Here is a 12,481-nt window from a genome sequence, read left to right as displayed (position 1 = left end):
CACAGCGCTAACACCAGCGCGGTGCTAACAGTGCTAAAAAAAACATACTCGTAAAAAATCACTGAGACACGGCAACAAAATGCTAACACAGCGCTAACGCTAGCGTGGTGCTAACAGTGCAAAAAAAAAAACTAGGAAAAAAATCAGAGACACGGCAGAAAAATGCTAACACAGCGCTAACGCTAGCGTGGCGCTAACAGTGCTAAAAAAAACATACTCGTAAAAAAATCACTGAGACACGGCAGAAAAATGCTAACACAGCGCTAACACCAGCGCGGTGCTAACAGTGCAAAAAAAAACACGTAAAAAAATCAGACACGGCAGAAAAATGCTAACACAGCGCTAACACTAGCGCGGTGCTAACAGTGCTAAAAAAAAAACACTCGTAAAAAAATCACTGAGACACGGCAGAAAAATGCTAACACAGCGCTAACACCAGCGCGGTGCTAAGTGCTAAAAAAGACATACTCGTAAAAAAATCACTGAGACACGGCAACAAAATGCTAACATAGCGCTAACGCTAGCGTGGTGCTAACAGTGCTAAAAAAAAACACTCGTAAAAAAATCACTGAGACACGGCAGAAAAATGCTAACACAGCGCTAACACTAGCGCGGTGCTAACAGTGCTAAAAAAAACATACTCGTAAAAACTGAGACACAGCAAAACTGAGACACAGCAAACAAATGCTAACACAGCGCTAATGCTAGCGCGGTGCTAACAGTGCTAAAAAAAACACTAGGAAATAAATCAAACACGGCAACCAAATGCTAACATAACGCTAAAGCTAGCGTGGTGCTAACAGTGCTAAAAAAAAAACACTAGGAAATAAATCAGACACGGCAACCAAATGCTAACATAACGCTAAAGCTAGCGTGGTGCTAACAGTGCAAAAAAAAAGGAAAAAAAAAATCATTGAGACACGGCAGAAAAATGCTAACATAGCGCTAACGCTAGCGTGGTGCTAACAGTGCTAAAAAAAACATACTCGTAAAAAAATCATTGAGACACGGCAGAAAAATGCTAACACAGCGCTAACGCTAGCGTGGTGCTAACAGTGCTAAAAAAAACAAGGAAAAAAAACACTCGTGAAAAAATCACTGAGACACAGCAGAAAAATGCTAACATAACGCTAAAGCTAGCGTGGTGCTAACAGTGCTAAAAAAACGTAAAAAAATCATTGAGACACGGCAGAAAAATGCTAACATAGCGCTAACGCTAGCGTGGTGCTAACAGTGCTAAAAAAACCATACTCGTAAAAACTGAGACACAGCAAAACTGAGACACAGCAAAAAAATGCTAACACAGCGCTAATGCTAGCGCGGTGCTAACAGTGCTAAAAAAAACACTAGGAAATAAACAAACACGGCAACCAATGCTAACATAACGCTAAGCTAGCGTGGTGCTAACAGTGCTAAAAAAAAAACACTAGGAAATAAATCAGACACGGCAACCAAATGCTAACAAACGCTAAGCTAGCGTGGTGCTAACAGTGCTAAAAAAACAAAAAAAAATCATTGAGACACGGCAGAAAAATGCTAACATAGCGCTAACGCTAGCGTGGTGCTAACAGTGCTAAAAAAACCATACTCGTAAAAAAATCACTGAGACACGGCAGAAAATTTGCTAACACAGCGCTAACACCAGCGCGGTGCTAACAGTGCTAAAAAAAAAACACTAGGAAATAAATCAGACACGGCAACCAAATGCTAACATAACGCAAAAGCTAGCGTGGTGCTAACAGTGCTAAAAAAACGTAAAAAAATCATTGAGACACGGCAGAAAAATGCTAACATAGCGCTAACGCTAGCGTGGTGCTAACAGTGCAAAAAAAAAACTAGGAAAAAAAATCACTGAGACACGGCAGAAAAATGCTAACACAGCGCTAACGCTAGCGCGGTGCTAACAATGTTAAAAAAACACTCGTAAAAAAATCATTGAGACACGGCAGAAAAATGCTAACATAGCGCTAACGCTAGTGCGGTGCTAACAGTGCTACAAAAACATACTCATAAAAAAATCACTGAGACACGGCAGAAAAATGCTAACATAGCGCTAACGCTAGCGTGGTGCTAACAGTGCAAAAAAAAAACTAGGAAAAAAAATCACTGAGACACGGCAGAAAAATGCTAACACAGCACTAACGCTAGCGCAGTGCTAACAATGTTTAAAAAAACACTCGTAAAAAAATTGAGACACGGCAGAAAAATGCTAACATAGCGCTAACGCTAGTGCGGTGCTAACAGTGCTACAAAAACATACTCATAAAAAAATCACTGAGACACGGCAGAAAAATGCTAACACAGCGCTAACGCTAGCGCGGTGCTAACAATGCTAAAAAAAAAAATCTCAAAAAAATCACTGAGACATGGCAGAAAAATGCTAACATAGAACTAACGCTACCGCTAACAATGCTAAAAAACATACTGGTAAAAAAATCACAGACACGGCTACAAAATGCTAACATAGTGCTAAAGCTAGCTCGGTGCTAACAGTGCTAAAAAGAGTACTCGGAAAAATTACATGGCAGAAAAATACTAACATAGCGCTAATGCTAGCGCTAATAACGCTAAAAAAACATACTAGTAAAAATAACAGACACGGCAGAAAAATGCTAACATAGCGCTAACGCTAGTGCAGTGCTAACAATGCTAAAAAAAACATACCAGTAAAAAAATCACTGAGACACAGCAGAAAAATGCTAACACAGCGCTAACGCTAGCGCGGTGCTAACAGTGCAAAAAAAAAACATACTGGTAAAAAAATCACTGAGACACGGCAACAAAATGCTAACACAGCGCTAAAGCTAGCGCAGTGCTAACAATGCTAAAAAAATACTGGTAAAAAATCACTGAGACACGGCAGAAAAATGCTAACAAAGCGCTAACAATGCTAAAATAACATACTGAGACACGGCAACAAAATGCTAACACAGCGCTAGCGCGGCGCTAACAGGGCCGGTTAAAAAAAAGCCTTACTGTTAAAAGTCACTGAGACACGGCAGCAACATGCAAACACAGCGCTAACGCTAGCGCGGTGCTAACAGTGCAAAAAAAAAACATACCAGTAAAAAAATCACTGAGACACGGCAGAAAAATGCTAACATAGCGCTAACGCTAGTGCAGTGCTAACAATGCTAAAAAAACATACCAGTAAAAAAATCACTGAGACACGGCAACAAAATGCTAACACAGCGCTAAAGCTAGCGCGGTGCTAACAATGCTAAAAAAATACTGGTAAAAAATCACTGAGACACGGCAGAAAAATGCTAACAAAGCGCTAACAATGCTAAAATAACATACTGAGACACGGCAACAAAATGCTAACACAGCGCTAACGCTAGCGTGGCGCTAACAGGGCCGGTTAAAAAAAAGCCTTACTGTTAAAAGTCACTGAGACACGGCAGCAACATGCAAACACAGCGCTAACGCTAGCATGGTGCTCACAGTGCTAAAAAAAATACTGGAAAAAAATCACTGAGACACGGCAGAAAAATGCTAACGACAATGCTAAAATAACATACTGAGACACTGAAACAAAATGCTAACACAGCGCTGGCGCTAACAGGGCTGGTTAAAAAAAAAAAAAGCCTTACTGTTAAAAGTCACTGAGACACGGCAGCAACACGCAAACACAGCGCTAACGCTAGCGCTGTGCTAACAGGGCCAGTTAGAAAAAAACATTCCGGTAAAAATCACTGAGACACGGCAGTAACATCAGCATGTAGCCCAGCACTAACAGTGCTGGTTAAAAAAAAAAAAAAAAAAAAACAACATACCGGTAAAAGTCATTTCCAGCACTTAGTCTTACCATGACGCTGACCTCTTGTGGCTGTTAGGAAAAAAAGCACAAATTAGCCGCATAAACCGCAGGGTTGAAAAGCGTGTTGAAAATAGTCGCGGGTTTATAGGCCGGAAATTACGGTAAGTGAGTTTTTGTTCTTTTCTGCTTCATTCTCTCCTGATGTCAAATTACGCCCTGTCGTTGTCACCCGCAGGATTAGCCATGGAGCCCCCGGCACATTTCCCTCTGCTGAGCAAGAAGGCCCTGAGGGCGGCGCTGTCCGTGCACAAGAAGCAACCCGACGTGGACCTGGCGCAGTGCAGGCACGGCCGCGGTGTCGCGTTCGCGACCCTCGGCGTGAAGCGACGTCCCCTCACCGTCTTGTCTCCTCCTCAGCAAGTGCATCCACGGCCTCATCGGGCTCTCGCTGCCCAGCGGCGCGTCCCAAATGGAGGCCCGGCAGCTGCACGAGGCCTGGGACTACTTTGAGGAGGCCGCGGCCGTCGTCGCGGCCGCCGTGAGTCTCCACGCCACTCGCACGTACAAGTGGACAAAACCATTTTTGTCTAACGGCCGCAACGGGGCACTCGAGCGAGATCGGTGGAAGTGACTTTTACCAGTCCTTTCCAGGCAGTTTAATATAATTGAAAATTTTAAGTCCAGAGTATCATTTTCTGTAAGTTCTCTCTGAAATTTTATTTGGTCCAGAGAGGGTTAAATATTGTCTCGAGTGGCTCTGGATTCATAAGCCTCCAAATCCCACCGAGCGGAAACATCCCGGATCTTGGTTTGTGTGGCGCGATAGAGCTGCTCTCCCATTGGCTGTCGCCGGGCATCCCGTTGGCATGGAGGGACGTCACCAAATGACACGGTAGCTGGCTAGCGCCTTTGCAGGCAGTCTGTCACAAAATCGCTTCGACTTACGAAAAATTCAGACTCCGAATTGACTCCCTTTAGCACGGCGCTAGCGTTAGCGCTAGTGTTAAACTCTGTGTACCATTTTTGTTTGTAAATCTCTCGTGTGTACTTGTGGCTTTTACACAGCTTCGGCTGATGTACTGTATGTACCAAATGGTATTTCCTTTCCAAATGTACGAGGTGAGGCTTATAACCAGGTGGGCTCTGGAGGCTGGGAAAACCCCCCAAAACGATCACCGAAACCCAAATGCTAGAAGTCCTCGAGCCAAGTCGACTCAAGTTTCCAGTTTTCAACGTACGCGGGGAGGAAACATTCACACCAGCGGATTCAAACCGCGAACCTCAGAATTGTGAGCCAGATATTGTAACCAGAAATGACCAAGCTGTTGTTTAATTTTATATGTCATCAAATCTGCAAAAACTACATTCCCGTTTGGCAAAGCAAAAATGAAAACTGGAACCGTGATTTTTATTTTGTGCCATCCAATTCCACATTGATGCGGTTTCACGGCGGCACAAGTTCAAGACCGCGACTCCGCAGATGCTTCCATTCAGCATCCCGACTTCCTGCCAACCGGAAAGCCTGAAAGGAGGAGGCAAATTATCGCCGGGATGGTCCATTTCCTCCCTTTTCATTTCACAAGCCGCCGGGGGGAGGTGTCGAGAAGGGTTCCGACGATCTTTAGTAGAGGTGCAAATCGCCCCCCCCCCATCATCTGGTCCTTTTTCTGGCTCTTTCCTGTAGCCGGACGGCATCCCGGAGATGCGGGTCGTGTGGCTGCTGACCCGCGCCTGGAACGCCGGCATCCTGCTGTACGGCCTGGCGCGCTACGTGGAGGCGGAGAAGTGGTGCAGCCTCGCCATGAGCTTCGTGCGCCACCTGGGACCCCTGCAGGAAAGCTACAGGACGCAGGTAGGGCAGGAGAACGACAAAGTCCAGCTTTTCTAATTTACATGTTTTTCATTTTAATCTCTGGCGAGAGACATCTTTGTGTGAAAGAAAAGTCTCGAGTGATAAGGTCCGATCGTGCTCAGCAAGTTAAAATTGATAAAATTGTAATATCACACAAATATTGCCATCCATTTCCTTAGCCGCTTATCCTCACGAGGGTCGCGGGCAGGAGGCGGGGCACGCCTTGAACTGGTCGCCAGCCAATCGCAACAAACAGCAGCACTCACAATCACACCTCGGGGCAATTTGGAGCGTCCAATTAATGTTTCGGGATGTGGGAGGAAACCCAGGCAGGCACGGCGAGAACACGCAAACTCCACACAGGCGGGGTCCGGGATCGAACCCGGGACCTCAGAACTGTGGGGCCAATGCTTTCCAGCTGAACCACCGTGCCGCAAATACAAATATAATAACAGTACATCTTTCACCTGTATGTTGGTTTTAAGGTTAATTCAGAAAAAACAAAACAAAAAAAAAAAAGTAGAAAGAGTTCCCGGGGTTAGGCAGCTGAAATTACAAATGAAATACAAAAATTGTTCTTTGTATTGACTCAATTTTAAGTAATCTCCTAACTCGAAATTTGAATGGGGAAAAAAAAAAAAAATTAATCAAAATTCCAAATATCGGATCATCTCTCCAACGGCAAGATTTGAACATAAACATCAGCGCCGCGTACGCCGTTTACGTTCTCATATCCTCACGTCGCAATCGGCTCTCGCGCTCAAATATGACAGCGGAATGGGATTCTATGATTAAGAAAGTTGCATTTCGATATCTCGTTTCCAACTATGTCCGTAGATGTCCAATCTGTACAGCAAAATTCTGGATCGTCTGGATCGAGCAAAGAGCAAAACCTCGTTAAAGGAAGACTAAGGACACAGCGGGGGGTCAGAGTTCACGTCTGTAACATTTTCTTGTTACATTGCAAACATGTCCTTTGCATTTATGTATTCCTTGTTGTACTTGACGGGGCACAATTTAAAATTAATGTTCAAAATTATAATTGAACTTTACTCACCGTTCTTGTTTGTGGTGCACAAAAATGCTCACGGGTCAATTATTTGAGTTGTTTTTTTTTTTTTAACCCATTTATTTATAGATATAAAAGCTTTTAGTTTGAAGGCCTGACGTTTGACAGGAAGCATTTGTCGCAAGATGTGAAAGTGTGCATCGTCGAGTACGCCTTGTTGTCTGTCAAGCATGGTTCATACAATGTGGGGAAAAAAAAGATTTGAGTGTCAGAGAAATTGTAAATTCAATGAAGAACTATAAAAAAGGCATTTCCACTATTCCCGCCTTCAATAAAGATGAAAGTCATGTTCATTTATATGCTTCATCCAGCCGTCTGTCCATTTTGTTTTGCCGCTTATCCTCACGAGTGCTGGAGCCTCCTATCCCAGGTATCATTGGGCAGGTAGCGGGGCACACCCTGAACTGGTTGCGAGCCAATCGCAGGGCACATCGAGACAAACAACCGCACTCCCAATCACACCTTGGGGCAATTTAGAGTGTCCAATTATTGTTGCGTGTTTTTGGGATGTGGGAGGAAACCCACCCAGGCACGGGGAGAACATGCAAACTCCACATAGGTGGGGATGGGATTTGAACCCGGGAGCTGTAAATCCGACGCTCTACAGCTGCAGCACAATGGTTCCACCAATCTGCTTATTACTTTCACACTATATGTAAAGATTCCAAAACTTTTTATAACTCAATATTTAGCCTTCCACATATCACCATAATGAGAAAAAAAAAAAAAAAAGAGGCTGAGGTTTTAGTCCTAAAAAATACATTTACCACACTTCAGTACAATGAAACTGCGCTTTAAAACCTGTACTTTACATCACGTAATGATGACATTTATTTGGTTAGATTGTACAGTGTATTTGTTTTAAATGTACATTTTAATTGCATTTAATCTAGTATTTTTTTTTTTTTTGCAAAACATAACAGAAAGCTCACGTACCACTTCTGAGACTTGTACTGGAGTTTGAAAATTATTATAAAATAAAGTTTTTGGTAATATTATTGAGTGTCTGGAACAGATTGATTAGCTTTACATGATTTATTATGGTAAATACTGCCTTGGATTTTGTATTTGGTTTTAATCAGACTTTCCAGAATGTGTTGATTACAGAACCCGAGCTCCCACTTCAGTTTTTTTTTTTTTTAAATCATTAAAAATTAACAAGAAAAAAAAAAGAAAAATGTAAATATGTACATCATTAACAAGAAAAAAATAATGTAATTATGTATATCATTAAAAATTAAAAAAGAAAAAATGCATTTATGTATAATAAAATAAAATTAAATTCAGTTTGCAAGAATCGGGCATTTGTTTTGGTGGGGGAGGAAAAAAAACTTGGCGGGCCAGCTTTTGATTTGACACCCATGGCAGATGAAAAAAAATAATAATAGTAATATTCATGCTCATGTGGAATAAGAAGCGTGCTAAAGTTGTAACCGTCACATTTTATTTCCAATCAAGTAAACTCGTGTCAAGTCCTCGCAAAATAATTAAAGCCCAAAGTAATATATAGCCGGACGGCGTCCCCCTTGCGACCAGGACAGGGAAGACCGATCGGGCTCAGCGTCCCAACGGGCCTTTTTTTTTTTTCCCCATCTACCTGCGTCCACAGGAAGGAGATTACTGGACTGTACAATCAAAAGGGTTCATGTTGGCAAGCACTTACTGCACAAATGTGCCAGAAACAGAAAAATCCCCCCCACCACCACCACCACCACCCTTAAAAAAAAAAAAAAAAAAAGACGTTTGAGCCCCCTTTAACCTCAACAAAACCAAATAGCAAATAGATTGACGCTACCTCAGCCTCATCAACGGCCATTTTTTTTTGTTTTTTTTTCCCCTTTCTTTCTTCCTTGCCGTCACAGCCTCAAAATGGAAAAAGAGCACAAGAGTGAAGTCTTTGGGCTTGGACGTGGCTAACTCAGGTCGTCGAAAGTTACTGTGCGCCTTTTCCATTCCTACTCGAGTCGGTCGGAAAGTTGCAGGTTTCGGGCTTTCACGTGAAATTTCAGCGTGAACCTAAAATCCAGTCAATCTCTGTGGCTGACACTAACACCAAATGGCCACGTCATCCATCGATTTTTTTTGGGGTGGGGGGGTGGGGGGGCTGCTTATTCTCACCAGGGTCACCAGGAGTGCCGGAGCCTATCCCAGCTTTCAACGGGCAGGAGGCGGGATACGCCCTGAAATGGTCGCCAGCCAATCGCTTGGCACATCGATACAGACGACAGCCGCACTCACAATCACACCGAGGGGCAATTTAGAGAGTCAGTCCAATTAATGTTGCATGTTTTTAGAATGTGGGAAGAAACCGGAGTGCCTGGAGGAAACGCGCGCAGGCACAGGGAGAACATGCAAACTCCGCACAGGCGGGGCCGGGATCGAACCCGGGACGTCAGAACTGTGAGGCCAACTGTGCTGCCCAGACATTAATGAAACCCAAGAAAATCCAACTTGCATTTCTGTCACAAAGCAGGCGAGTGCTACTAAACACTTGAATTTGGCATGACTTTAAAACTGCATCGCTGCTCATAAATTCTTCTCTTAAAATCATTTGTACAATTATTGAATTAAATGAATATTTTTTCATGATTTATCCATAATATGAGGAGATTGGTGGGGAAAAAAATGTGAACAAGTGAATTTGCAAATGCACTTTTCTTTTTTCCACCTGAAAGCCCAATAACCTGCACTTTTTGGTTCCATTCTATATCCCCAGACCCATATCGTCACTTGGATTTTGGCGCCCTCGCATCCCATAATGCATCTTCAGTCAAATGGCAACAATACAGCAGTCCCAGTCCCCCCCCCCCCCCAACAACCGGATAATATAGCGTCAAAATCGACTTACCTGACATTTGTGGCCTACAAAACATTCTGTCGCAGTTTGCGTCACACATGCACAAAGGACAGGTGGGAGGGGGAGGGGGAATAATATTGTCTGGGCTAAAAGGGGAGGGGCTTATTTACAGTGTACAGCTACCACACCCTTTGAAACAGTCTGCAAAGTTTTTCTTTTTTTTAATGGCTGTGTTCCATTCAGTTATTCCCTGAACTTGGCGGAGGGGGTTTAGACACGCGATGACAGCAGGTTGCCTGGCGAGAGGGGGAAGGGAGAAAACAAGAAAAAAAATGATGGGGGGGGGAGGGTGGTGTGGACCCAGGTCCGAGTTGGCACTTCCTGTTTGGGTTTGGAGAAAACCGAAGATCCTTTTCACAGTTGAGATTTACGATAGCGAGCTTCCGTGTCGTGCTGCTTTCAGGGGACCTCTCGGGCGCCGTACGTTTGATATACCTGAGCTCGGCCCAAAACCCAAGAGCTCTTTAAAAAAAATAATAATAATAAGAATAAAAATTGAAACCCCACCCTCCAATACACAGTGGTCAAAGCACGTGAATAATTCATATACATAACACAAAGCTTTAATTAGGCTCAACTTTAGTTTTTTTTTTTTTTTTTTTTTTGGACAATCCAAAACAGCTTTTTTTTTGTTTTTGTTCATTTTTTTTTTTTTTAAATGGGCATGACATCCAATACAATTATTGTCTTGTTCTACCCGTTAAAAGGCTGCCACCGCGGCGGCAGATCGGACAGTACCGTGACCAGAAAAAAACAAAAAAAAAAAACAAACCAAAAAAAAAAAAAAACAGAACGACGAACAAGAAAAAAAAAAAAAAAAAAAAATTTTGGGAGGCAGAGAGTGTAAGAGGGTGGTCTGCAGCTCCACACTCTTTAGGTGGTGGTTGTGGTGGTGGTGGGGGGGGGGGGTGCGTGTACATTAAATCCTAATTGGATGGGACCGATTGTTGCACTGATAGTGGTCGCAGTGTGGGGGCGCTATTGCACTCAAAAGGAGGACTGGTAGTCAGTCGGTATTGGATGTAAGGCAGTTTTGGTGTTTTGCAGATCCCACTTACACTTCTCCACCCCCCCCCTCCCCTCCCAGCCAGCATTGACACAGAATAGCCCCCTCATACCCCCCCCCCAAAAAAAAAAAAAAAAACATTTTGAAGAAGCCCTCCAAATGGACCATTCTAGTGAAGTGTAAAACTGTACTTGTTTGCCACACACACACACACACACTCCCTCTCTGCATTTTATATATATATATATATATATATGTATATTAAAATCTGTAGGATTTTATTCATCTTGGGATGTCATATAAATGCGAGTATTTGTCCTGTCAAGATGATAAATAATTCCCTCGAAACAACAGTACCGTCAGTAAGGGCTCCGCTTGACCAGTCAGTGGGAGGGGGGGGACAAAAAAAAACAAACAAAAAAAACAAAACAAAACAAAAAAGTCTCATCTTTGTATGTCATCTTTTTCAAATGTGATTGCATGAACATTTACAAAGTGTTCCGACTGGGCCTGATTTGTCTCTGTTCCCCCCGCCACTCCTCTCTCACCCTCTCTCTTTTTCTCTCTCTCCTTTCGCTCATGAAAACATTCGCATCTTCAGTCTGTTGACAGAAAGGAGCAAATTCCCTTTCCCCTGCGTTTGGTTTTTTTTTTTTTTTTCCATATGACAAAATAATGGAGGACCTCCGTTCCAGTCTAGAATGGCCGGCGTCGAGAAACTCATGCAGGGGGGGGGGGGGGGTGTTAAAGTCACAGTAATCAATGGTGAGAAAACTTCTTTTTCCATTTAGAGAGTAACATAATGATGACACTAAAACTTTATATGAAACATAGCTGTAAAAAGAGGTGGAGGGGGTGGGTCGCTTCCTCTGCAGCGATGCGAGGCGGTTGGCGGTGTGATGGCAGCGGGGCGGGGCGGGCCGGGCCGGGCGCTCAGAGCTTCTCCGGGGAGGGGATCCAGATGTACGGACCGGACTGCTCCTCAATGATGAGTTTGATTTTGTTGTAGATTTCCTCGAGCGAGTCGCCCTGGACGATAGCTAAACACACGCAAACACACACACACTACGTTAAAAGAGACTCTAAATGGACAAAGTCCATCCATTCATTATCTTGACCGCTTATCCTCACAAGGGTCACAGGAGTGCTGGAGCCTATCCCAGCTATGAATGGGAAGGAGTCGGGGTACACCCTGAACTGGTCGCCAGCCAATCGCAGGGCACATGGAGACAAACAACAGTCGCACTCACAATCACACCTAACCTAGGGGCAATTTAGAGTGTCTGATGAATGCTGCATGTTTTTGGAATGTGGGAGGAAACCGGAGTGCCCGGAGGAAATCCACGTCGGCACGAGGAGAACATGCAAACTCCACACAGACGGGTGCGGGATCAGAACTGTGAGCCCAACACTTTAACAGTCGATCCATCCATTTTCCAAGGTGCCTATCCTCACATGGGTTGACTATTTTTTATTTTATTTGCTTTGTTTGCTTACAGAAATTTAGAAATTTGCTTGTGATGGGTGGTTAGAGCACTGGTTTGGTAAACCAGGGGTTGTGGGTTCGTATCCCAGTGGGGCCTCCACTCCCTGAGGAGGGTTGCATCCGGCGTCAAAAAAATTGTGCCAAACATATATGTGCGTTCATCCGAGATGACACGCTGTGGCGACCCCGAAAGGGACAAGCCGAAAGAAACTTGCTTTCATTTCAATGGGACGGACATTAAAATGTCCAGAAACAAAATGAGAACCACAACTCACACCTCGACGCTCATGCATCGAGTATGCGGCCATGTTCCTCAAGGCTCAGGTGCACAATTTGACGTCACCTTTGTCTACATATACGCCAGTACCTCTACTTACAAATGAACGTCTCTAGTGACGAAAATTTCAGGTTACAAAACTCCCTCTCAGAAAAATGTTGCCTCTTGTTCTGA

The 12,481-nt window shown here is 43.7% G+C and overlaps 2 protein-coding genes across 17 annotated transcripts in view; one reads left to right on the top strand and one right to left on the bottom strand.

The window, feature by feature from the left end:
- The window catches only part of tex11 (testis expressed 11), a 30,509-nt gene extending 23,531 nt beyond the window's left edge, over positions 1-6,978 (top strand). For 7 of the 9 annotated variants that reach the window (XM_061835469.1, XM_061835468.1, XM_061835466.1 and 4 more), the window contains 4 exons: positions 3,996-4,104; positions 4,178-4,298; positions 5,445-5,612; positions 6,450-6,978. In XM_061835469.1, the coding sequence (XP_061691453.1) occupies positions 3,996-4,104; positions 4,178-4,298; positions 5,445-5,612; positions 6,450-6,524 (473 nt within the window). In that variant the 3' untranslated portion in view covers positions 6,525-6,978. Of the gene's footprint in view, positions 1-3,995; positions 4,133-4,177; positions 4,299-5,444; positions 5,613-6,449 lie in introns of those variants that run through there. The other 2 variants (XR_009797190.1, XM_061835470.1) reach the window with 2 other exon arrangements.
- Positions 6,979-8,772: 1,794 nt separating this feature from the next.
- dlg3 (discs, large homolog 3 (Drosophila)) overlaps positions 8,773-12,481 on the bottom strand; it is a 135,053-nt gene continuing 131,344 nt past the window's right edge. For all 8 annotated transcript variants that reach the window (XM_061835328.1, XM_061835330.1, XM_061835332.1 and 5 more), the window contains one exon: positions 8,773-11,584. In XM_061835328.1, coding sequence (XP_061691312.1) covers positions 11,478-11,584 — 107 coding nt within the window. In that variant the 3' untranslated portion in view covers positions 8,773-11,477. The remainder of the gene's footprint in view (positions 11,585-12,481) is intronic.

The sequence above is a fragment of the Syngnathoides biaculeatus genome, chromosome 11, assembly GCF_019802595.1.
Source record: "Syngnathoides biaculeatus isolate LvHL_M chromosome 11, ASM1980259v1, whole genome shotgun sequence".
In the NCBI taxonomy this organism is placed as follows: domain Eukaryota; kingdom Metazoa; phylum Chordata; class Actinopteri; order Syngnathiformes; family Syngnathidae; genus Syngnathoides; species Syngnathoides biaculeatus.
The sequence above is the reverse complement of the archived record's forward strand: the minus strand, read 5'-3'. Positions and strand labels throughout refer to the sequence as shown.